Source organism: Chelonia mydas, chromosome 4 (genome assembly GCF_015237465.2).
Source record: "Chelonia mydas isolate rCheMyd1 chromosome 4, rCheMyd1.pri.v2, whole genome shotgun sequence".
NCBI classification, from domain to species: domain Eukaryota; kingdom Metazoa; phylum Chordata; order Testudines; family Cheloniidae; genus Chelonia; species Chelonia mydas.
The window spans coordinates 25,101,255-25,128,363 of record NC_057852.1 but is presented as its reverse complement, the minus strand read 5'-3'; the positions used below and the strand labels follow the sequence as shown (position 1 = coordinate 25,128,363).

Genomic DNA, 27,109 nt, shown 5'->3' with positions numbered 1-27,109 from the left:
CTACAACTCACTTCATCGGATACATTCAGTGGAAAATACAGTGCGGAGATTTATATACATAGAGAGCATGAAACAATGGGTGTTACCATACACACTGTGACAAGAGTGATCACTTAAGGTGAGCTATGACCAGCGGGGGGGAGGGGGGAACCTTTTGTACTGATAATCAAGGTGGGCCATTTCCAGCAGTTGACAAGAACGTCTGAGGAACAGTGGGGGGTGGGGTTAAACATGGGGAAATAGTTTTACTTTGTGTAATGACCCATCCACTCCCAGTCTTTATTCAAGCCTAAGTTAATTATATCCGGTTTGCAAATTAATTCCAATTCAGCAGTCTCTCATTGCAGTCTGTTTTTGAAGATTTTCTGTTGAAGAATTGCCACTTTTAGGTCTGTAATCGAGTGACCAGAGAGATTGAAGTGTTCTCTGGCTTGTTTTTGAATGTTATAATTCTTGACATCTGATTTGTGTCCATTTATTCTTTTACGTAGAGACTGTCCAGTTTGACCAATGTACATGGCAGAGGGGCATTGCTGGCACATGATGGCATATATCACATTGGTGGATGTGCAGGTGCTCGAGCCTCTGATAGTGTGGGCTGATGTGATTAGGCCCTATGATGGTGTCCCTTGAATAGATATGTGGGCACAGTTGGCAATGGGCTTTGTTGCAAGGATAGGTTCCTGGGTTAGTGGTTCTGTTGTGTGGTTGCTGGTGAGTATTTGCTTCCGGTTGGGGGGCTGTCTGTAAGCAAGGACTGGCCTGTCTCCCAAGAGCTGAGAGAGTGATGGGTCCTCCTTCAGAATAAGTTGTAGATCCTTGATGATGCCATCAAAAGATGGCGATCAGTGCATCGCTTTTTCATTTTAACCCCCCCCCCCGTTTTTTTGTTTTTTTTTTTTTTTAAAGCAGGTGTCCCACACAGGCTAGACTTTGCTGGGCCCCGTTACGGGGAACCCCAGTGAGGAGCGCGTCAGAGGAAGGATCTGCTGCCAGCCATCACAGTCACCAGGAACACCTGTCCGGAGAGAGCCGCGGCCAGGCGCGGAGTTCCGCTCCCCACCCCCTGCACGGAGCTGCGCGCGCCCCGCGCTGGGGAGCAGGCGGCTGACGCCAGGCCCCTGCAGGGAGCTGGACCCCGCTCTTCCGGGGGCTCCCTGCGCGCAAGGGGATGCTCGGCGCTGGGTCTACCCGCCGGGCGAGCCAGAGGCAGTTCGGCACTTCCCAGGTCAATGAAGCTGGTAAGAGTCTTATTGCCGTTCCTGCAGGGTTCGGGGGGGAGCAAACTGGTGTCTCGTTTTGGTGCTTCAAGCCCCCCCTGGTTTCCACGCCCCCCGTCGGCGGTAGAGATGCGTGCAGGGCCCTGCGTGCAGGACTGGCCCCTTGCAGCCGCTCGGTGACCGACTCCCAAGTTACGCAGAGAAAGGCGCGTGTGCCGGCTCGCAGCCTAAGGGCAGGACGGCCCACCCCCGCAGCCCGCCCTTGGAGCGCAAATCTGGGGGGGAGGCCCCCAGCGCCCCGACATTGACGGGCTCGAGTGGTCCCCTCGCTGCCCTGTCCCCCAGGACACCCCGCGCTGGCGGGGGCCCCAGGGCAGCGTTTCCCGAGCTAGGAGTGCGGCGGGTGAGATCCGCCCATTAGCGGCGTGCGCACGCCGTTTGCGGGAAGGCCGGACCCCAGCCGATTTCACGCGTGCAGGGCGCTGAGCGCTCCTGGGGGGCAGCAGCTGCGAGCCCCCCTGCCGGTATTTTATAGGTGAGCGGTGACAAGGGCTTGGGGTTGAAAAAAGAAGTTCCAAGGGCATGAGAGCTCGAGATCCCCCCCTCGTGGGGGAGGGCAGACCAAGAGGAACCGGAATGCCATTCAGCTAAGCGAGGTCTCCCCCTGCGGGTACTATGTACTGACAAGTAAGGAAAATATCAAGGAGGTGCTTGGTGTACTGCAGTTTAACTGAACAAGCCCCCGCCCCAAAGGAGGGAGGCGAACCCGTTCGCTCTCGTGCGCCGGGAAGCCCCGGGAAAGGCAGCCGCTTGCTCCCGGGCAGAAGCCCTTCGCCCCTCACCCTGACTCCATAAAGCCAAGCGGGAGCCATTTGCTCGGAACGGTGCGAAAAGTGCCGTGGCGCCTGGAGCGGTGTCTCTGCGTCGCTGCTTCCCCTGAAGTCCCTCTGGTGCGTGTGTGTGTCCCCCCCAGGGTTGTCCCTCTGCAAACAACAGGTTGAATATTGTAGGTGAGGGTTATTAAAGTGTCCCCAGGACAATGGCAGTCTGTGTCCCATTCGCCACGCTTGGCTTAATCTTTGGAAAGGGCACACACAATGTGACATGATGTTGGCTTCCAGTATCATTCAGTCTGCATAGCGGCAAGTGCTGCCCTGTCTCCCTGGAAATGAAGTTCGGCAGATTTAATCCTACCCTCTAAAAAACCCTACATACTGACAGCGAAGCTCTGAGTACCCCGCTAGATATATTGAGCTCGGACTTGAGCCTGGATCACTAATTCTTTTTTTTTTTTTTTTTTTTTTTAAAGGAAAAGGCTCAGAGAGAAGAGGATTCTGCCCAACCCAGACACACACAATACGGTCTGGGTAGCGTTGCATTGGGTCACTCAGTCTCAGCCTGGCAATGGGTTTCCCCTAAAGAATACCTGGCCAGGGAGCAGGGTAGCCGATGCTGCGGGCAGAAATAAAGAGCTTTCTTGTTCTTTTGTGAGCATTGTAAGCAGCGCTGGTTTTCCTCTGGCTTGGAGTAAAACCCACTAAAAGGGAGCCATCCAAAGGGGAACAAAGCGCTCAGCCCTAGAGGCGGTCATGTCTAGCTCTAGCCTGCTGGGCTGCTTTCAGAGCAAAAACCTGCCCCCAAGACTGAGGGCCCCGGGATTAGGCACTGTCCAGAGGAAGGTGAGCGGAGAGAGGGTGAGGGCTGGCGTGGGATTCTCTCTTTCCTTGCTGTCATTGTATCCTTGGGATGCTGCAATATCTGAAGGGCCTTTGTTTTGGGGACCTCTGCGATTTAGTGTTATTCCTGGTTCAGAAGAATGGGGTACAAGGATCACAGCCCGTTTTCAAGTCACCTTGACTTTAGAAACCACTTTTGCAAACCGTGTCACTAAAAACGGTGGCTTTCAAGTCAGTTGCTAGCACTGAGCGAATTACACGGAAATCACCACCCACCTCGTCTCTCTGAATGAGGGATAGATCCTAAATTCAGCACCGACTGCCTCCGCCAGCAGTGCCCCGTCTGAGGAAAGGTCAAAATGTAGTTTGCTTTTCAAGGTTCGCTAGGGCATCAGTTTGATCGATTTGCGGAGACATAGATAACACTATAAAATAAGTCGTGGTGGCTGAAGGAAGGAATCATCGCTTGATTCCGGAGTTCCACGACGGCTTTCAACTTCAGGAAGCAAATTCCAGGTCATCTAAAAACTTTTTTTTAAATAGAACGTCATTTATTACCCAAAGTATTAGAATATTGGGTGTTTATTTAGGCAAGGATCTCTTAAATATTTGCGAATTTAGACATTATTTGCATTAAACTAGCCAGTTCTAGGAGTGAGAGCTCAAGAGTGAACTAAGTAGTCGTCTTTAGATGAGCTGATTTCGCCCCCACACGAGCGATATCGGGAAATAGACGATTTCAGAGCTAAAGCCACTGGAAATGCCACAGCGCCACCAGCTGGATTTGAAAGGTTTAAACAAGAAAAACTGAGTGCATTGGATAGAAAGCTGTATGGCTTCCCTTAATAGCCAGAGAGCACATGGGTGAACGAGAGAGAAACGGCAGCCCTTAGCGTGAAGAGTCCTACACTTTTACAACAAAGGAAAAGGTAAAAATGCCAATGCCATCTCCTCGTGTTTTTTGTCCCTACAGCCCCGGCACAATGTGGAACATGTGCCGATTTTACAGTTAAATTATACAGCGCTTATTTCATGTATTGTGGCAGCTAGGCAAGAACAAACAATAAGTAAACTCAACTGCTCGAAACTGCCCAGCCAGTCAGCTCGCTAATCAGATCCAACAGAAGGAGCAAAAGAAATGATAGAAAGGAAAAGCTGTCCGGGGGGCGAGGGGGGAAGAAGAGGGAGAGAAAAGAAGAATAGTTAGAAAGAATTGGATAAGGCAGTATTATGCCTCGAGTTTTAAAGCACAACGCCCATTGATTGCGAATGGCTAAAATTAGCTATTGTAGTAGCTCTACACCCAGTCTTGGCTTTAGCAAAGAACTTAACCCCCTTGCAAGAAAGAACATTGATGTCATCTGGGCTGTTCACAGTTGACAGTCAAACACATTTTCAAAACAATCATTTTCATAACACAGTCACATTGCTTTTACTCATCCCACAAGCTATAGATGACGATAGCAGCAATGCTTCTCTTTAAAATTGAAAACGACAGAATTAAAACTCAGTTTTTAAAGAATGATCTGGTAGATCCTCATCTACTACCACTACCACTCTTACCCAATTTTGAAGCTTTTAAAATCTATAATAAAACCCTAAATTTTAGTCCACTGGGTATTACAGGGCAAAACAATTAGAGCACAAATAAAACAATCTATTGCCAATTGTTCCCACTAGGTGAATTCCACTATTTTTGGCTCATTATCTCCATGATATTATGTCAGTTTCTCAGTTTGTTCCACAGAAATAATAAAAAAAAATTTTGTTTTCAAGCTACTTACAAGAATAGCCAGCTAGAAATTATATAATAAATAGTAAGTTTTCATAATTTCTTCATATTTTCAGCTTTAAAACATCTTTGTTTAACTCTAGCCAAATGTTATTTGAAAATTTCTCTATGTTGCAGTAAATGCAGCCCTACTCCATGAAAACACAATGTAACAATAGTACTATATTACTCACCCTGTTCTGTATGTGCATTCATCCTGGTATCAACTGTATTAGGGACCCAAATATTACTTTTTACTTTTAGTAGCTGTGTAGAACTAGTATAACTTAAGGCTTTTTTCCCTTTCTGGGCTCTACATTTACTAGATTCCAGTTAGAAAGCTAATCTGTTACATCTGTGCAAACCAACTGACAGAAATGAGGATTTACGCAGGTGTCACCAATGGTATTATTTGGTCAGTGTAATCTTTTTAAAGGTGACCTGAGTGAGAAGGAAACCCAGCTTGATTTGCAGAGTGTGGATTGCTGTTGTAGAGCTGAAAACTAGGGTAAAAACAGGAAAAAGTGACTATTTGTTCTGAAAATCATTGTCAGAACAAGCCTGGAACCCAACAATGTAAATTTTAGATCGGCACTTTTCAGAATAAAACCCCACACTAGGATAAATCCAGTCTCCGTTTCTCTGGCTGAGGAAGGCTCCTGTGCAGCAGAACTCATGCATTTCGCTGCACAAGGGGTAGACTAGATGTGATAGGAACCAAACACAAACATAGGTGTTGGAACTAGGGGTGCTGGTTGTGCTGCTTCACTCTCCCCTCGCTGCCCCCTCTGGCTTGAAGTGGTTTCCATCATATACAGGGTTTACTGTTTGGTTCAGTGCCTCTCAGCACCTCATAACACATATACAAATTGTTCCAGCATTCCTGAACACAAGGTACATGAAATCTAGATGCCATGGAGGCCATGGCATGTGGGACAAAACACCTGATGCAGTGCATAGAGCAGGCTAAGGGCTTCCTGGCTGTACACATTTTCTTCTCCCTCAGCTGCAGGGGATTGTGCAGAGACCTTGCATAGGCTGCTTCAAACATTGGGCTTTGGACATTTCCTGGTTCTGGTAATGCATTGGTAAATTTACACATCCATTTGCTAGTGAATGTTCCCAATGCTAGCACTAGAGCGGGGGAACTATTGCAAAAAGAGTGTTTGCAAGTGTTCATGCACTAGTGTATTGAAGACTGTTGTGGAACTGCATCCTATTACTTTAAGAGCAGGGCAGAGGTGGGGTGGTCTTCTGGTTGCAGACCAGGGGGCTCCGCAGCAAAGCATAGGATATCATTAGCAGTCAGTCTGGTAAGACCCTGCTTAAAGCAAGGGGGATGAGTGTTACCTCTCTGCTCTAGGGAGCAGCTTCTGTTGGAGTTCTTCTGTATTAAGGTTCTGATTTCTGGGAAATAAGTGTTGTAACGCTGCAGCCTTCCACCAAGAATATTTTGTTTTTATCTCACTTTGCTGTGTGTATGTTGTGAACATAACACATTGGAAGGCCCAATGGCTTTTTGCTTTGATCATGTTCATACCGCTCCTTTCTCCGATGAAGTGAGCTGTAGCTCACGAAAGCTTATGCTCAAATAAATTGGTTAGTCTCTAAGATGCCACAAGTACTCCTTTTCTTTTTGCGAATACAGACTAACACGGCTGTTACTTTGAAACTTTTTCTAGTTAGTCATAAACATTGAGGCAGATGAGTTTTTGTTTGAGTGGGTTTGTGGGGAATTGACACAGGTGTACATACATGAACAAGAGTACATGCCTGTTTAAATAAAATGTTTCAAGCTTCTGATTAGGAAATAACACCATGTGGCTTAAGAGAGCAACCACAGATAATAAATTGCAAACCCGCATCTCTCGTAGTCTGAAAACTGTTTGTCCAAGTTTATTTGGCAACTACTTACACGTAACACATTTGCAGACATTAGGTTCAGTTCCCAAATGATTTGTAAATATAGGCCTAAATTTGGCAGATAATTTACTCACGATGATTTAAGTTTTGGCTAACAAATATTTATTTTAAAACCAGTTTCAGGCATGTGATCTGTACTTACATATACTTCTTAGGTTAACATGTTCTGTAAGTACGCTGTCTCCCACATCTGTGGTCAGTCTTCATATTGGAAAGCACTCTTCCCCCCTCCCCGCCCTATTCTTCCCCCAGACCACCACTTTTGTTGCAACATGGGAAAGAGTTCTGCTTTGTCCCTTGCCACTCCCACTGCCCTTCAACCTGCTATGTCCTTTTACTGCTCTGCAAGCAGTAATGTACTTCAGAGCAATGTGTGCCCCTTTGCAGGACTGAACCCCGAAGAAGTAAATGTATTCACTTTAGTGGATTCTATTGTTCTTAAACATGTCACACTGTTTTGAACGAGGTTTACTTTGTATTGCTCACATCTTCCCGTAAGCAGATTTTTCAGAGTTGTATAAACTGCTTAGGAAATAATGCTTATTCTTTAACTCAAAAAGTGGGAGGAGTTCATTATTTTCAAGACCCTGATCCTGTAGATAGCTAAACAGTATCCAAACAGCAGCAGATATTAAGCTGTAAGGTTTGTAAAAATCATTGTCAGGGACAAGTCCCTATTTTCACCAAGTGTGATTCTGTAAATCAACACACTTCTCTTTCTTACACTGCACAGAGTGCATGCTTTACACTTGAAGGAATGATCAGTCCTTAAGCAATGTATTGAGTGTTAGGAATATAAACTATCCATACTATTAATTTTGTTCAGTATTATTTTTGCTTTCTTTAGCTTGTTTTTCCATGTGTCAGCAAAATAATTAGTAACAACATAGGTCAACAGTAATTACTCTTGCCGTGGTCTGCAGTGTTCATACAGCCATCCCGACTATATACATTTGCAGCAGCATGTTCACGGGCAGTGAGGAGGAGTACAAGCTATTAACAGAATCGGTGTGCTGTATTGCTTCTCAACTTTTTTTTGGCCATCTGCTTGGGATACATAGCCATAGTGAGCTAACACAGCCGATTTAAGGATTTTGTTTCAGATTGATACTGTGCAACTCCATACCACCGATTTCAAACTGTGCCGAGCAAATTCAGGTTGTGCTTCCACCAACTTATCTAACAGCTTCTATCAAGGTTGCTTTCAACAGCTTCCCCCTTTCTCTTCTTCTAGGCTGCACTCGGTTAAGAGGGGTCAAGGAACCATCTTGTGGTAGGTGCTCCTCTGGGCTCACGTCTGGGCAGTGGAATGTCTATCTTGCACCCCTTACAAGCTCCCTACAGCCAACCAAGGAAGCAGGCAATAAAACAGCCAGTGCTTTTGTTTCACCTTTCCCCCTCTTCCTCCTTTCCATAGAGCAAGAGTTGCCCAGTGGAAGGAGTGTTCGGTGGTTAAGGCTCTGGGGTGAACGTCAAGGAACATTGGTTCAATTCCTGTTTCTGCCACGGGCTTCCTGGGTGACCTTGGGAAAGCTGCTCAATATTTCTGTGCTTTAGTTCCCTGTCTGTACACTAAGGATAATAATGCTTCCATTAAAATAATTCTTGTGCAGATAAGTTAATATTTGGATGGTACTTGAATATTTTGGTGATGTGGTTATCTAAACACCTAGATAAATAGCAGAGGAGCTACAACCGAGAAGGAATGGATGCTCAGACAGGAGAAGGCAATGAGGGAGGAGAAATGGTGTCCTCCTCCCCTGCCAAAAAGGGCTGGGGCACCTATGCTTTCACTTGCAGGTGTTTGTGTCTCTATTCCCTGCTGAGGTTGGATGGAAGAGCTCCATGGCTTTTCGTGGAATGGAGTGTCAGAAGGACACATGCAGACACAAGAGTCATGCATCAGCAACATGTGGGGGCAACAGATTCTGTGCCACTCTGCAGACAGCTGGGGTGGAGGCAGGTTGGCCAAAAGAGTTACAAATGCCAATGAGAGGGTCCTATTTGCACTTCAAAAAACAAAACATTGTTTTGAGCTGGTTACAGAAAGGCAGCCAAAGCCTCTGGCAGGGGTGAAAGACTTAGCTTCCATGGTTACAGCGAATTAACCGTGTGGCTTGGGCACACAAATTTTATTTAGAGCCAACCACGTCTCTAAGTGGTTTAAAAGTTGTAGGGTGGAGAGTTCCTCAGAAATGAGACAAAACCCCGTGTTTCATAATGAAACACAGAACAGAATGCAGCTGTGCCGCCAGTTCCATCTCCTCCCCAGTGTCTCCAGCATTGTACAGCACCACATTCCTGTTCATAAACCTCTAACTACTAACGTTGGTGAGTGTCAGGATATTTGTTGTTTTTATTAAAGGCCCGGCTGCTGGAGACATGTGAGTACATAAAAAGCGCAGCTGTCACGAAAAAAGTAAGCCCAAATTTCCAGCCCTTCATGGGTTAGAAGGGGTCAAAAATCAGAGGGCAAAGAAAAAGATCCCCACATTTATTGTTTGTCAAAAAATCTCATAATTTTTTAACGTTCAGGTTGGGCACTGAGATACATTTTTGTTTTTGACAATGGATAAGTATCTGAGAATATTTAAGTATTGTTTGTTCAGCGTCATTGTGGAAATAGTGTTGGCACATATTATTTTAGGAAACAGTTCTGCACTTAAAAAAATCACAGGCTTACCTAGCATATGCAGGAAATAGCCTATTCACTCGTAATAGTGTTGCGCTAATGGGGCATCCTGTCCTTTAAAAGGGAGCGGGTGTAGGAATATTTGAGTGGGCAACCAGGGGAGTAGCAGAGTGTCCTACATTTGGTGATTATTGTGGCAATTATTAGCTTTAGGTCTGGCACTGCTTGTGAGGATCTGTGCAGTTGCAGAGGGATTTATATATATATATATTTGGTAGTTTTGCACAGAAAATGTAACATAGATTCATAGGTATATGGTACCTTTCATCTTTTTATTTATAAAAATTAGGTTGACAGGCATGTTTGAAATATGAAGTCCCTTTTGTCTGTTTTCTAGGTGTGCTTCTACATTAGTCAAGTGGTTGTTCAAATTGCTTTATTGGTTTCAACTGTCTTCTAAAAAAGAAATCACTGTAAAATTTGAATACTTTAAAAGTCATACTGGGAATCATCCTGTCTGGAATATTGTCAAATGGTTAGACCGAGGGGGGAGGATTCAGTCTTCGGGTTTGTGTCTACACTTATTTCAAAGTAAAAAATATGCAGCACGCTTCTGGTGTAACTTCATTAGAGTACCAATGGCTAATTGTATTTCCAACAGCAGCTGCCTTATTAGAGGTGCTACGGCTTTTAATGACCTAATTGCTTTTTTGGGACTCACTTCTTTTAATAAAAAACGTAGTTATCTGATATTCCAAAAATTAAACAAAAGAGGAAATTGTCAGACTAAAATATTATTAAGGCTGGTAAATGGCAAATTAATATTCCTGAGTGAGATTTTCATAAGTGCACAGTGTTGGTTTTACTCCCATAGAAATTAATGGATGTTTTACTTCTGACTTCACTGAGAGCAGATTTAGTCCACTATTGAGTACTTTTTAAAATCCATCCCCTAGTATTTATATAACCCCTTCCATGCAAAGGTTTCTCAAATTATTTTGCAGACTATATACACACTCCTGCACACAGCGTAGGTGGAGGTGAAAAATGTTGTACTGTATATTACAGAGCCATGTGATAAGTTCATTTATCATGCAACTCTAACAGCCTCATCTGCACTGTGTCCACTGATTCATCCCCACCAGGACTTACTCTACTATTCCAAATCCATGGAGCATTCAAACAGCTATCATTTAAAAAAAAAATTCCACATGCTACAAAGGCAGAGTGTTCCTCCCCAATTTCATGGGCCTGAGATGCAGGATGGGTTATATTTAGTGCTGGATCAGCGATTGGTTTCAGTTCAAGATATCATGATCCCTCGGCTATTTTGGAGAGGCAGTAGCTAATAATGCTTACTCATCTTTCTAAAGCACTTTGGTATCTATAGGTGAAAAAATATATATTATGGGCCAGATTATGATTGGCTTTACCCTATCCATGCGGTAGCATAAGATCCATCTCCCACCTCCTCAACTTCGTCGGGGTTTTATCTGGCTTGCTGTGTGTCCGAGCAGGTGGGAGAGCATTGGCTGCAGTAACTTACTTCTCTGGAGCAAAAGGGAAAGAATAAAGACTCTTGGGGAAGCACAGCTATGTGCTGCCCCTCATGCAGGGCTTGGCCTAACACTCACTCCAGCTCTGTGTCTATGTAAGCCACACTTTTTCAGATGCGGTTATTTAAGCACAGAGAGTTCTACTGACTTGGATGAGTGGCACTGTGGCCTAGGATTAGTAATTGACTGGGGAACCAAGAGACCTGTGTTCTGGTCATTTGACTGAAACCTGACCTTTTATTTGTAGTGAAATTTGGCTGTACTGTGCACATCCGTGGGATTAACAACCACATAGTGAAAGTATGTATCTTCTGAGATACACATTTAATGAGCTAGGTTTATGCGGGTGACATTATTAGCTTGATCAGTGCAATTTACTCCTTTAATTTGATCCCCTGGTGTGACTTACCCACCCTCCTGTATTTAATATTGTGGACACAGTGGGTTTGATTTGCCACTACATTATTTCAGCTGTAAATGAATGTATGCCAAGATAAATGTATTGATTTTAATGGAGTTACACCAGCATGAAACTGGAGTCAGACCATAGTGACCCAGATCCTGTATGTTCATTGAGCTACAGAAAAGACAAATAAACACTTGGATGTTCGAAAAGCAAAATGCTTTCTTTAAGAAAAAACAGTTTAAATTGCTAAGTGATTACCATGTAGTTACTCCTTACATCTTTTACAGAACCCAAGCACTTAAAGGAAATAAATAGCTGAGGACATCATAAAATCTTACACTGTCCACAAAGTTTTTTTCCCAAATGTAAAGAAATGTATATTTCATCACAAAGCCGGACCCTTAACTCTGACCCAAAATAAATACTACTCTTTCATCAGTAATCTTAAAAGATGAAAAGAAAAAATAAACCTTTCTGAAAAAGAAACATGGCTATCATAATATATACACATTAATTTCCCATTCTGAGCAGCCACAAATGCAAATTCATGTAGACATAATTCCATACACTGATAAAGCTATACTCTCATATTACCGTCTGTATACTATTTTAAACTCAGGGAACAGCAGCGACAAATGCTACAACCGCAAAAAATAATACTGTCTCTTGATAAATGTGTTACCTGACACTTGCCTCCAACAGTATCGCTTAAAAGAAAATATTTAAACACCAAGGGCACAAAACCAATACATTAGAAAAAAAAATCTCTCTCACTGAAAACGCCCAACAATCCATAGGTCAAAATTAAGGGTTTTTTCGTTTTTGATGAAATACACATTTCTTTGTATTTTATTAAACTAATGGGCTAACGAGTCCCTTTTCCCTGGTTAAAAATCATGATCTCATCATTAGCCGTGTCCCATTGAAGTGTGCTCATACATATGTGATTTGCCTTCTACAGAAATGGTGGAGGGGCCTACGGCCAAACTGGGCAGCTCTCCAGGGAGCCAATGGCGACCAGTGCTGCCTGCAAGGAAGCTGTGCCTTCAGCACAAGTTCTGGTTCCTGGCTGGGCTTTCCCTAGTACCACAGATTACTCTGGGGCAACAGTAGCCTCCCCTCGGCTCCATGTGGACATGGTAATATGGCCTGGATCTTAAGTGGTCCAAGTCTCTTCACAGTGGTGAACGTCACCCACAGTAATTCACTTTTCTGGATGAAGTTGAGATTGCAGTGTGCCCAGGTAATCCATATGCTTGTGGAAAGTGCCATGGGATTTTTAATGCTCACAAATAATCAGAGAGGAAAGATTGTCTGGGGGTTATAGCACTGGACTTAGGAAGCCTAGGTTGACGTCTAGGCTCTGCCACACACTTACTGTGTGACCTGAGGCAAACGACTTAATCTTTTTGTGTCTCATTCTTCCATGTGTAAAGTGGGAGTAATATTTCCCTATCTCACAAGGGCGTCAAGCAGAGAATTTCAGGTGAGATACTGTGGTAATGGGGGGTGGCAGATGAGAACCTAGGTAGCTATTGATTTTCTCTCTGGTCTGTGAGATTATTCCATGAAGTACATTGCTCTCTAATTTTAGGGCTTTGGGTCAGATTAGGGATTCCATAGGACATTAATCAGCCTCACCACTTCCTGTAGCACTCTGGGTTTCCTTCGGCAGTCTCCCTTACAAACACTAATCCGGTTTAGTTGATGAAATATGACAAGATCACAGCCTAAGATAATTTGATTTAGACCGACCCCAGTCTTGATTTGCATTGTGAGTGCCTCCATGCACCTCACCCTGTTGCTCAGAAAACTCTATGACCCATTGTTATGGACACCTATTTTACTAAAATGTTTAAAAATCCTGCACACAAGATTAAGAAACCCAACGAGCTGGGTTTACTGTAGGGTTAACAAGGGGAATAGTCTGAATGTTGGTTGTGATTCAGTTGTTGTCTTGGGGCCTTTATACATTATCCTGGATTAGGAAAGCTTACAGATAAGGAAAAGTATGTTTTACTTTTAAAGGTAGTCCACTTTGTGAACCTGTAAGAAATTACAGCAAACCCAACAAATAATAGTGCAGTTTTGGACTATTCATTGCTCTGCATCCAGGGGGAGTTCTGACATAGAAAGGTACACTTATAATTCTGCCTGCTTTACAGTATCCCAAGTAAGCATGGAAGGCTGAGAAAATATTGCATCATAGATCTGATGTATTGAATGACGTAAAATTAGCATTTCCATTAGTCAAGACAAAAGAGCTGACCTCAGAAACGTTGGCCCTGACCACGCTATGGTACACCCCAGAATAGCAATCACCTTTTCTTGAGTTGCATGAGGACTTGTTTTGTTTTGTTTTGAGAGCCATACTATAGTTGAGCCCCTTCTTAGTCTCTTGGATCTTTTTATAATGTGGTTCTCTGGAGAGAAAAAAAAAAAGCTTTTCCATATTGTTCAGGGAAACAGTGAACTCTGACTGCAACAACTGTGTTTAGCTGGCCCAGTTTAATCCGCAAAGCAGTCTAGATAGATATTCTATATGGGATATGTTAAATTGGTTGGATTATTGGAATTACTTTATACGCAACTCATGTTTTCATAAAGAATAATTTGTATTTTCAATGGAGTTGCAATAATTTAAACACTTGTCAATAGTTCAGAGTAAAATTTGTGTCACATTGTTTTGAAAGGAAGGAGAGATGTTTGCAGGGTTTGTTCCCTACCCCGCAATATATACCATGACTGACAGAGCTATTTTACCTAGCTTTTTAATCATTTTATTGCCTTGCTATTTGTGCTGAGTGTAAATGATGGGAACAGGATACCCATGAAATGCAAGAGGAATGATCTAGTGCAGACTGGAGCACAACAAATTTCAAGCATTCATGTTTATCTTAGAGAAATGAATAATTTAGGCTGTGATCCTGCAAATACTTATGCGCATAACTGTACTTGTGACTAACCCCAATGAGTGTATGTAATAAGGTGCATAAGTGTTTGTAGGATAAGGGCCTCCGTTTGCCCATTGCTTTTCTTTTAGACGGAGCTATGTAACTTATCTCTTAGCTGTGTTTTAAGTAACTTTCACCAAATCAGTTTTCTCCTTGATGGGGCTTTATATCAAACCTTAGCTTTTGAAATTCTCAGAAGGTGGAATTTTTTAGTTAAAATCTAGCAATGAGTTGGGATAGCATGAAATTTATTTGAAAACTAAAAAACGCTGTCCCATATGTCATTAATGCTGGCTGAGTGAATGTATGAAACTCTAGCAACAATTTAAAATCATGGTTCAGTTAATGAAAGCTGAAGTGTTGTGAACAATCCAATAGAAAACTTGATATTAATTTGGGTGCTCTAAGTGACTACATCATGATTGATATTAAAGTAAATACTAAATAAATTAATATCAATTTGGCCATTAGTTTAAGATAGTAATGAAAATACACAACCCAAATGAATAAAGATTGAGAATACTGTAATTAAATAAGGGGCATATTCTGCCACCTGTACTCGTGAGGACATAGGCACATGGCTACCCACAGAGTAAGTTTTGATTTCATTTTAAATGAGGCAGAATCTGGTCCTATAAAAATAAATCAACAAAACAAAATAGGCCGTATACCAAAAAAGTTTCTAGACCATGCAGGCTGAGATTGAGTTAGGTCAGACACTGAGTGCTTCTGAATGTACCTGAGAATTTGGGGAGAATGCAGTTTAGGTCTAAACTTGACTCAGTGCCCCTGTCAATCTCACACTAATTTCCATGGAAATTCGACAGGCGATATGATGAGAGGCACAGCTCTAGTACTTACAGTTCTTGCTTTAAAGGATGTTTGCTATTTTTTTCTTCCAGTACATCTTACATATTCCAATACGACACCAAAGGTGAGACTCATTCCTGCTCCAGCCCTTTACACCAGGTAAAGGGGCTAAAGTAGTTCTACAAAGTTCTGGATCCAGCCAGGAGAGAATTTCCTTAGTGAAGGAACTGAGGAAGACAGTCACAGGCTGCTTTTTGAAGATCTCCATGAAAGCCCTGGCATAGCAGGTATGGCGGATAAGGGGTGTGCTGAGGGCAGGGCCTCAGAATGTACCGGTAGTTCTGTAAAGATTTTGGGCAGCTCTGCTGCCATAAGTTAGAGAGACCCCCAGGGCTGTCCAAACTACACCAGGGACTGCTTAAAGCCATCCTAGTCCTCCCTCCCAATGCGCTAAGGCACAGTATAGAATCTCACCTGTAAGTCTGTATAGCACCCAGGCCAATGGGACCTCCACCTTCTTGGCCTCTATGGGTTACCACAATATAAATGTTAAATAATGCACACCTTAAATTGAAGAATGCAGACGCAGTTTGACATTTCCATGTTATTTAGGACAAACAGGTGGAAAAGCAAGTTTAGAAAACAATTTTATTAGACAAATTATTTAGACAAATTATACACAGAAAGCTCTGCCACTTGTAACTGAGGCCTCCAAAAAGTGTTGTGTATTTGTTTTATAGGCAACACATCAAAATAGGCCTATTTTAAATAGTGTACATGGTTAACAGTTTGTTTATAGCTAAAATCACTGCAACATCTGGTATGTCCCTACATAGCTTGTTGTAAAGAAATTTCTTTTTTTTTTCTTTTTTTTTTTTAAATCAGAGTTGTGTACGAGTTCATGAATGTTACAAGGGGAAACAAGTTGTGCATGCTTTTAGACACTTGCTACCCTGGAAACAAAATGGCCGTTTGCATGATAAGAAATTGTTCTGCCTTACACAGTAGACAATATCTGAAGATTTAGTACAAAAACATTGATGGTACAAGATGCTCCCCCAAAACAGAATTAGCATCAAAACAGAATAGAGCTGAAGAATATACCTTTTAATTTCTCCTAAAGCAAATCACATAGGCTGATTCCTATATCAGTTCTACCCATAGAATGAGTTAGGTTAACATAAGTGTATGGTTGTGTAAAAAACAAAAAAAACAAACAAACAAGAGGAAGGATCTCAGCACGGGAGAAGTTGCTTGTTCTCTGCTTAACGGATTGCAGACTGAAAGCTCATTCTACATTTCTAACGGATAGGAGTGTTACTTTAAGAAGCTTGTGCCAAAGCAGACACGTTTTTTGCTCTCATTGCTGTTCTTTCATCGTTCTACACAGTTGACACTAATATAAAAATTACACAGTTCCTCTAAATACAAATGAATATAGGAAGGGTTAAAATGATAGCTCGATCCATTTTTTTTCTTAGCATAATATATGACTGTAATTTAAGGCCACATCAATATTTCTCAAGGGTTTTTTGTCCCAGTAACACCATTATTGTAGTGATTGATGGTACTGATTTGGAAAAGAATTTCTTAACCTTCTATGATCTACGTTTAAACTTCTCTAGAACTGTATTAGTTATCCATGGATGTGGTTTAACTAAGAGAGTTTTCCATTGGTTAAATTAATTAAATGTAAAATTACCAGGTTTAGCCTTCTACACTGCTGAATAGCCAATGCAAAACCTAATCAAATGAGTTACATCTGGGTACAAACATTAAATTAACCCGGATGTTCTAATAAAAAAAAGTATTAAATAAGCTCTGTTGGCAAACAATGCAAGTCAGAATAATATTAAAGCCAATCTCTTTTCTAAACAAAAAGACCCCCTGCACTGTATGTCTTTTCTGTATACAACACATTTTTACTAAAGCTTTATTAAATGAATTGCAATAGCAACGGCTGCCATTTTATAGATATATATACACATACTTATGTATATATATTTATGTGATACTAATTTATTTAACACAACAGAGGCTTCTGTCATATGATACAGTTTACTGTACATAAGAAAAACTTTTAACACTGTACAATCACATAAAGGTCATATGCACTGTTGCAGTGCAAAAGTAGATTTAACTGTAGTCTTTACTGGCATAGTAATGGCTTTTTGTAATCCTACAAAACTGCATTCTCATATTGTGTGGCCTGAATAGTTTTTTTTTCTTTTTTCCTTTTTTTAAATTTATTTTTCTTTTACTGCAGGGTTTGCCTTTGGTCCACAGTTAAAAGGACACACAACAGCAGTGGAGCACTGAATGGATGCAGCAGAACAAATGTAAAGGACGGAAGTTATTGCAATTATATAAAAAATGGAGAAAGGGGGGAGATGCAAACGCCCTTCTGCGAAATAACCCTCTATCTTTTATGCATACTCAGTGCACATTTCCTATACTTAAAGTATATGAAAAGTGTACGAATATAAAACTAGTGTGGTTTCTTTCTTTTTTTTTTTTTTTTTTTTAAAGAAACAGGTGACAAGAGAAGAGCGAGGAGGAGACAGAGAAAGCAGGGGACAGAAGGAGAAATAGTGAGTTGTTACTAAGAATCCTGATTTTTTTTTTTTAAAAGTTACATCCATGTTAGTCCCACAATATTACAGCTGCTCCTTGCAAAGGGAGTCCTAAAAAGAAACAATGAAGAAACTTGGTCTGAAGCTCATATGGAGGTGCCTCGGTCTGGGTCATTACCGATATTGAGCCCCAGAGTAGGAGTTGGTTGGTATGGGATAGACGACATTGTTTTGATAGGACTTCTGAAAAAGCCCCCATTAGGTGCCCTGTGCCTAAAAGGGCCAGTTCGGTGCTCAGGCATGTTGCCAAAGGAGAAACCAGAAGCGGCTTTAGCTGACAGCGTACGGCTAAGAGTCTGGATCTGTTCTGGTATGAAGGTTGTTGTGGTGATATGAGTGTTCCTGAAGTCACTGATTTGCTCCAGTGCTTGGCGTGTGGGCAAAGTGTCAATGTCCAGCGGGGTCAAATCAATTGACGAGGTGGAAAACTGTTTATGGGGGCTGTCGTCATCTGTGCACAGGCTGTTAACACGTCTGTGAAGATGTTCCAGGTCAATTTCCTTGTCATCCTGGAAAAGAAAAAGAAGACGGGCCATTTATTGTTGCCACTTTTTGCTGGACTGAATCTTTACAGTGGAACCAGAACTGCGCAGGAAATGTGACTAAAACTTCGTCTAACTTAAACTAAAACTTTGTGCAATGGGCGGCCAGTGACCCAGCTGTTGGGGGAGACTAGTCCCTTGCCTTTCCCCTTGTGCCTGACAGGCCCTGCCCCATCTCCTCTTCTTTTGCCTCCTTCCCCGCGGGAGCCCAGAGCACTCCCACCACAGCCCCCGCCTCAGTGCCAGCTGCTCCAAGTCCCTGTGGGAGGCAGGCTGGCCAGCCTGGGCCAGTGCAGTGCAGGAGGGAACCTGGGGGCGGGGCCATGCTAGGCTGTTTGGGGAGACACAGTCTCCTCCAGCCTAGGATACCTGCCACCCATGCTTTGTGCTAATTTACAACAGCTGAGGTCAGGTATAAACATCTATGGTGTAAATCTTTCCAACTGACTGCTGCTGACTGGATTAGAAAGAACACAGGTGCTGTCTAACCTTATAATTCACCTATTTTCAAACCCAGCATCTTAAGTACTAAGCTGTAGGTGCTACAAATAGATGCCTATCATGAAAGTACATGTTTAGAGCCAGGGTATGTGTGATTTAGATTAACGACAGCTTGGTAATAATCAGCTTCCTATAATGAAGATGAAGTGTAAACTCAGATGGCTGGGGTGATACCAGCTTTTCTTGAACTCCATACTGATAACTAAATGTGAGCTTCAGATGGGAGCTTTTGAAGAATAGTAATAGCCTCTTCATCAGTCTTAATTCTGGCTGGGCTCAAATTGATTTTTTTTATTTATTAGCTGAAATAGAATAAAGCTGAACTTCCAAACCATTTGGGGAGTAGTGGTGGCGCATTTGCAGTGTACCAGAAGAGGATACACAAGATGATTTTTAATTGTAATGCCAACAGTGGGTTTGATTCTCCTCCTAGTTACAGGGGAGCAACTCCGCTGACTCCAGTGGAATCACACTGGTGCAGGTAATAGGAGAACGAGGTCCACTGTACTTACTTGGATGTGGGATCACACCCTCCTATCCTTGCCCTTTTTCTTCCTTAAACTACCCCAAAGGAATTCAATTTAAAAAAATGATGTTATGCTAGTGTTATAGCAGAGACTTTAAATGCACAAAAGTAAAAAGATACAAAGCCATGGGCCCCAAAGTAACCGTAAATCACCTGTAGGCCACATATATATTAATACTGAACTGCAAAGCATAACTCAGAACTGAGTTAAGCATAGAAATATGCAAGGGATGTCCCCACTAATCAGACTGTGGGGCTTATTCATCACAGAATGAAATTTTAACTAACCTTCTCAAAATTCACTTTCGTTTCCATGAAATCTACTGACTCTTCCAGACCAAATAGAGAAGTGTCACAATGCATCATTCTAGGATGTCAGAGATACCAGAAATTATAACAGCACAGGCCATAGTGGTGCGTTTTTGACTTGCAAGCTTGATTACTGCAACTCATTGTAGGTTTGATTCAAAGGTCATTGAATCAATGGAAAGACTCCCATTGATGTCCATGAGGTTTAGATCACTGTGTCTAGGAATGAACCCACGCTCCCTGAAAAAACTCCACATAGGACAACATGTGACAGCCCATCTGCTTAGCAAGACTGGTCACCAAATCTCTCTGTACTGAATACTGAGTCCAGTTCAAGGTCTGCGTTCTGTTATTCATGGTCCTTGATACTTAAGAGACCACTTTTCCTTCTTTGACCAGACCTACCGTGACACCTGTGGCTGGCCTATGCCAGCTGACTCAGGCTCACAGGGCTTGGGCTAAGGATGGTTAAATTGCAGTGTAGACTTCCAGACTCGGTCTGGAGACCGGGATATAGGACCCTGTGAAGTGGAAGGGTCCCAGAGCTTGCACTGCAGCCTAAGCCTATGGAACTTACTCCCCCAAGAGATAAAAAGGTACCAGAGACCTCACTATTGTGAGAACTAAACGTGGGATTGACTTTCCCTCTATAATTTGCAAAAAGAAAAGGAGTACTTGTGGCACCTTAGAGACTAACCAATTTATTTGAGCATACACGGGGTGGGGGGGGGTGAGAAAACCTGGATTTGTGCTGGAAATGGCCCAACTTGATTATCATACACATTGTAAGGAGAGTGATCACTTTAGATAAGCTATTATCAGCAGGAGAGCGGGGTGGGAGGAGGTATTTTTTCATGCTTTGTGTGTATATAAAAAGATCTTCTACACTTTCCACAGTATGCATCCGATGAAGTGAGCTGTAGCTCACGAAAGTTTATGCTCAAATAAATTGGTTAGTCTCTAAGGTGCCACAAGTACTCCTTTTCTTTTTGCGAATACAGACTAACATGGCTGTTACTCTGAAACCTCTATAATTTATGCATGCACAGACACGTACATAGACATACATCACACCCACCGACCGAAACAAAACAAAACCAACTATACGAATCAAACTATTTCTCCTATAGGGTGAGGAAGAAGATGGAGAAAGATTATGTCTGTTCTGAAATAATTGGGAAGTGCTCATGTGCTATGGTAACAAAGGCCATGCAGTGTCCAGACAGAGGCTCAGTCATAGTGCATAAATCATGATTTTGCCACTGTGCACTGTTTTAAGTCTCCTCTTTTTTCCAATTTTGAAATTTTATAAAATGACTTTTATATGACTAAAATTTAAAATAGCAATCAAGGAAATGTTTAAAATTACATCACTGGGGAAATATTGCAGCTTGAGCTAGGTGAGTAATGAATTTTTTTGGGCTGCTACCAATTCCAATAAATTGAAAAAAATTGTTTTGGATTGAACATCATGTTTCAAAATTTTTGGTCATTCAAAAAGAAAACAATTTCTTTTCAGGTTGATTGGAACATTTCATTTCAACAAAACTGAAACATTTTGTTTTGCTGTTTACCATCTTTGAACATTTTTGACTTTTAAAATAAAATTAAGGGAAATTTTGAAATGAAAAGTTGTGTTGAACGAAAATATCAAAATGTTTCATTTTGAAAATGTCAGTGTTAAATTTTATAAAAGTTTTTTTTTTCACTGAAGTTATTAGGTGAAGTTAATTTGTAAAATATCTCAGTGTTGCCCAATCTGCATTTTTCACCAAAAACGTTTCAGTCAAAAGATTTCACACAGCTCTATCTGTGACTTAGCTGAGCCTCTAAAGGTCTCTCCAATATTGCTGCTGATTCTTCTACTATAAATGACAATGGGGTCAGACTGGAAAAAAATAAGTAAGTGGTATTCTTCCTGGCTCCGTCCACAACCCAAGCTCTGCACACTCAATCCACCAAGAAGAGACGTCACTCACAGTAAGATATACTATCATTCCTTTTTCTCTCTTGTGTGTTTTGGTCAGTAGTGAAATATTCAGCAGTGTTCACATTTAAATTATCATTAGAGTCAACATACCATTCAGATTAATGGGGAGAGTTCAGTCTTCTCTCAGAGCTATTGGTTAAGGCCGTCTGCGGACTCAGGCAGACATCATTGAATGGGTTACTTCTGGTTCATGACTGGCAGGTTATTTTCACAACCATAGGACAATTATTTTTCAGTATAAATGCTCGGATTCTGGAGCACAAGATAGCAGCCATCAGGAAAAAGAGCTGGCGTGCTGACCACAAACTGGCCCACCATGACCCCTAATTTGGACTAGTGGCCTGAAAGAGCCAATGGATTTCATGGAAGCTAAAATGAAAGTTAGTTAAGATGTAATTCTTTGAATGAGCCCCATAGATGGGATAATGGGGACATTCAGCTCTTATTTTCATACTTAATTCAGTTTTGAGTCAAGCTTTTCACATCAACTTTAAAACATAAATTTAAGAGCAAGTCAATAAACAATATTAAAAAGTACAGGGAGGCCAATTTATAGCAGCTGAGGCAATGATAACTTTGAAGTTCCTGGCTTCCATTAATTTGAAACACACACACATACACAAAATAAGTATCAAGCGTGACGTTTCTGAAAGTTTGGGCTAAGTGACAATTTGGTATATTTTACTATTTAAGCCTTTACTGGTTTTAACTGAGAGTTTCCCATTTCAGAGGAACCCAGTTTAAAGAGAAGAGAGGGTTTTCCTTTTTAACAACAGCGCTTGCCAGAAGTTTAAAAAAAAGTCTCAGAACTGAAACAGTAAGCAAAAGGTTTTAAAAATTCAAACATCAGTGCTGTAATTAGTGAGTATAATTAATTCTGTCTGATTATACAGCGTAAGATTGCGAGGCACAATACTGGGGAAACTGCAGATAATGGCAAAACCATCTCACACAAACTCAAAGTAATATCCTACAACAGGTGTCTATGGCTATGTAGATAGAAAAAGTGTAATTGATGGTGATGTACTGTAACTTGTCAAACATTTTGGACTGGGTATCTGTCAAGGACATTTTAATAATGATTTTTCCCCCCAATGTTGCTTTATCTGGTCTTTTACAGGGCTAAAACTTCACCACCAGGGTAAGCAATTTGTTTTAAAACTAGGGTTCAGAGGGCTGGTAATGAGATACCTGAATTATCATGGAAATTATTCTACAGACACAGATAGAGAGAACCAAACTCAGACCTACTATAAAATGGCATATCTTCCTCTAAAATAGAGGTCTATAGTCCTTGGGAACTCTTTTAGAATTCCCTGACCAAGATGTTAAAAAATGGGTGTCTGTATTCAGGTTTCTAAATAAATCTGGCTTGGATTTCCAAAGGGCTGAGCACCCTCAGCTGCCCTTGGCTTCAGTAGATGTTGAGAGCAGAAATGAATAGGAGTGCAGGTTCCTCTGCACCTCTAAAAATCATACCAAGTTCATTTAGGAGCCTAAATATGGATTTAGGAGTTTAGCTTTGGTAACTTGTTTTTGAAAGTCTGAGCTATTGCATTTGGGGGGCATGTTTTGAATGCCAGAGTGAAAGAGACCTTTCACACTCATTGGCAAAACCTGGAGCTGATCCACAATAGCAGGCATAATGTACTAATTACTAACATAGTCTACTACTAATTGTTGTGTTCTGTTGAGAACAGTTCCTTGTAACACCAGTATATAGTATTTATTTTCTTTTTTCATTTCTTTCTAGCTCTTCTAAAAAGGAGAGTCAGATTTCACGATTCAGATTTTGAGTGACCTTGCTCATCTTACAAATCAGAAAGCTATGGAATTATCTCAGAACCTATGTTTTCCTTCCCCCTTTAGTGCTATAAATTCAAGACAAAAGTATGCAGATAGCATGAAGATATTCCACAATAAATGAAGGGGTCCTATACCTCTTTTGAAGGAACCCGGGAGCCTTTCCTTTTATTCCACCATGTTTCCAGCATTGCAATGAAACAGGAGAGGACAATCCCAGCAGCCAGGATACAAAACACCCCTGCAAAGCTCTTTATGTCCAGGGCACCTCCTTTCTGTTTGGTATCCACTGATGAGTATAGGTCACACTGACCATTCTTCGGCCACCACTTATGCTTCAGTATATCCATGTCTCCATTTTGCTGAAGTTCTAAAATCCTTGGGGAGAAAACACAGAATCACCGGTTATGTCAATGACAACTGAAGTCTACATTTGTACAATTGAAAACATAGAAGTGGTTGAGAACATGACCATACCACTATTCCATCCCATGTGTGTGGACGGCAAAATAGATGAGTATAAAAGGGATGACTAATAAGCCAGAGGAGGAAGTTTCTTGGCTGGAATACTGGGCATGGTGCCCACCCCCGTATTTCTTTTTCTTCTTTTAATTACCCTCAGTGGAAGTTATGTGTATTTCTAAATGCATTTCAAACACAGAATAGCATATTCCTTTTTTCTTGCTAGCCAATTTCTGTAATTTGGGCTTGTTACATACAGAGTAATATTTTGGGCTTTATTAGTTTGAAAAGAAACAATTTGCTTTGCAAAGCAAGGACATTGCCAGACTGTGCCCTGGCAAATTTGACTCAAAAAGGGAAAGTTAGTTTGGAAGATTCATTTAAAATTCCACTTAAGACCGTTCTTAAGCAGTTTGGGTCCATATTGCCTTAGTGAGAGCCTCTCCTCCCTGAGCGAGTCGGTGGCAGCTGCAATCAGTTAAGGTTCTTGAGTTCACATACCTCCACTCCAGGAAGTGGCTGGTGGCAGGGCAGGGGACTTTGAAGTAAGGGTCTTTTCTCCCACCCTTGCTCTAAAAGACCATGAATTTATTGGTTAAGCTACAAGGCCCATATATTTTGCCAGGCCTTTCATGGAAGGAGAGATATGGGTTGAAAGGGGAGAAATTTATTCTGAGAGGATCTTTTTTGTGCTTATTGATCCAAACGAACCTTTAATTAACCAAAATAAATAATTCAGTAATTACATTTCTAAAACTGATAAAATAAAATGGAATTTCCCCCCAACGCAAATTATCTGTGTTTCTTACTAACGTTGGCAGGAAAACTAATCAGTTGCATGGTCATTTGAAAAACACTATGCAAAAAACAAAGCACATACACACATGCAAAGTGCTGGAACTTTCTCATTCAAAACCCGTTCAAACATTTTGGCCTTTGTACTTTTATCTTTGTGAATTACACTATATGCCAGATACATAAACCAGTAATGGAAAAACAGTATGGGGGCTGACTGTTTTGTTCTCAGTGGCAGCTCTACGCCCTGAGCAATGCTATTTTCTTCCTTTTCTTTGGTCGGTAATAGACAAACATCTGGAATGAATGTGCTATCCTCATTAATTAAATGATTTTCCATTTGTCAGTATAATTCCTGATTATACAAGACATCTTCTTAAACAATAGAAATTTGCTACAAATATCAACCTTTAGCTTGTTCTGTAAGACAGCAGTTCATTCCGAATTGTATCCCTGGTAATGATTTTAATTAATGAGCAATCATCTATAAGGTTAGTAGCTTTAAGGAAATCATTAAAAAAATTAAGCAAAACTAGGAATACCAACTATACAACTTTATACAGCAGGTGTAGAAATGAAGAAAGCTCATTACAAAATTCATGTAAAACTGCAGTTGAAATGGAAAATGTATACATCAAGGGAAATTATTGGAGCATCAGTGGTAATTTGATCAAATGTATTAACTTTATCAAGACAAAAGGCCAGATCCTGGTCCTACTGGACTCAGTGGGTACTTTGTCATTGACTCCAGTAGAATCAAGATTTGGACCCAAAAGAATAGCCACCACGTTATGAGATTTGTGAATATTGCCAAATGTTTTTGTAGCTTTGGAATTACTACTTTAGAGATTTTTGAAAGTGAAAAATGTTCTTTGACTGGAATCCCCTGGAAGCTAATAAGATGTGAAGAATCTTATGTTGAACCTGGAGGCAGCAATATGATTTTATGGTGTGTGAACATTCCACAAGATGGCACTCTGTGCACAAAATTACACACTTCTGCAGCAATTACTGTTCTGGGCATATGAACTATACTAATAATTCTAGGCTGTAAACACAGATTTTAATAATTTTAATGTTTGATTTTTGTATTTAATAATTAGTTATAATAGACTAAATACACTTCCTCAATTGGAACATGAAAATATGATGTCCACTATGGTTGACGCTGGGCTTCTGAAACAGCATTAAACTGTTTACAAGTGAACTTTTCCATTAGCACTCTGCTCTGTGGATACTGCAGTGTCAGAATAGAATAATATTACAATGAACCAACACTAGCCAGAAGTCTATAGGTATAGCTGGAAGTCTCTAGGTAGGCTGCATGATTTTCATTTGTCCTGATGTGTTATAATATTAGAAAGCTTGGCATTAAAGACGAAGTCTAGAAAGTTGAACTGCAGTAATCTTGCTTGACTGAAAAATGTGACCCTTAAAACTTGGTTATTGATAGACTCTGGATCTTAAAATATTTTTCTTTTCTTTTCTTAAGCTGTATTCTAACATTTGTCAAAGTAATGATGTAAAAACTACCCCCAAAATACATAAAGTATGTATTGAATTCTTTTTTTTCTGTATTACCCAGGCTTTATAGCACCTAATGCTACATCACAAATTTCATTGGGCAGGGAGTGAAATCTCGTGATTAGAGCAAGCATGTAGGAGAGGCGACTGTTTCCAACTCTGCTACTCTCCTTTAAACCTCTCTGTATTTCAGTGTACCATTCTTTAAGATTATTACAGAGCCCAACCATTCTCCAACTGAAGACAACGGGAACAGAAGCAGGTTCACAATAATACTACCTACATTACAGATTTGTTGGAAGACATAATTACTGCTTTGAGATCCCCAAAGAAAAGATGATGATATTAGGATTGCAAAGTATTATTACAACGATCAAAGCAACTGGGGGAGTGCCGTTTTCAGATCTCACTTTTGCATTTGTTCCGTCTGAGTTATAACTGACTAAATCTAGAGAGAGATGTAATGGTACATTTACAGTGGGGTCAGGAGCTATTTTCCTAGGTGGTTTGAGATGGCATGCGATACTGAACGCCAGCCTCTTGTGTACCAGGACATGTTAACTAGAGGAAATTACTTCTGCTGAATGCTTCTTTTCACTGAAAACAAAAGCCACGAGCAAGTGCTAGAACTCAGGTTGCTCCTAGTCTCCAAATTAATGTTATGGAAATCTTTACCCATGTGCAGCAGGGATGGGAGAGCTTTAGATTAATAGAGCATTAGCTGTTTAGCATAATGAGGAAATTGATGGTCTTTTGGTTAAGACACGAGGACTCAAGTTCCGTGTTCAGTTCCCAGCTTCACCACAGACTTCACGTATGACCTTGGGCAAGTCACAAGGGGACCCATTTTCAAGAACTGAGGAGCGGCAGTTGGGACCAGATTTCCCCCCAAAGGAAGCTCCAAATGAAGCTAAGCTCTTATGAGAATCGGGCCTTGATTGTGAGTGCTGAGCTTTTATGCAGTCTGGCCACTGCTCTTGATGGACTTCAGGTCCCCATTTGTAAAATGTGGATAACACCACTTCCCTACCCCACAGGGGCATTGTGAAGTTAAAATTGTTAATGATTGTGAGTCT

At 41.3% G+C, this 27,109-nt stretch overlaps 1 protein-coding gene and 1 long non-coding RNA gene across 3 annotated transcripts in view; one reads left to right on the top strand and one right to left on the bottom strand.

The window, feature by feature from the left end:
• The first annotated feature begins 769 nt into the window (after positions 1-769).
• Positions 770-25,148, top strand: LOC119566079. Of its 2 annotated transcripts, none has more exons than XR_006290332.1 (6): positions 770-1,241; positions 15,041-15,235; positions 17,215-17,539; positions 19,058-19,105; positions 22,179-22,266; positions 23,203-25,148. It is a non-coding gene; the product is annotated as an uncharacterized LOC119566079 (long non-coding RNA). The 2 variants fall into 2 exon arrangements; XR_005225079.2 differs by having other exon boundaries at positions 771-1,241; positions 23,319-25,148.
• The window catches only part of GRID2 (glutamate ionotropic receptor delta type subunit 2), a 1,000,276-nt gene continuing 990,616 nt past the window's right edge, over positions 17,450-27,109 (bottom strand). The window contains exons 15-16 of the mRNA XM_037896872.2: positions 23,390-23,630; positions 17,450-18,090 (exon numbers count right to left, since the gene is read on the bottom strand). Of these exons, the coding sequence (XP_037752800.1) occupies positions 17,668-18,090; positions 23,390-23,630 (664 nt within the window). The 3' untranslated portion in view covers positions 17,450-17,667. The remainder of the gene's footprint in view (positions 18,091-23,389; positions 23,631-27,109) is intronic.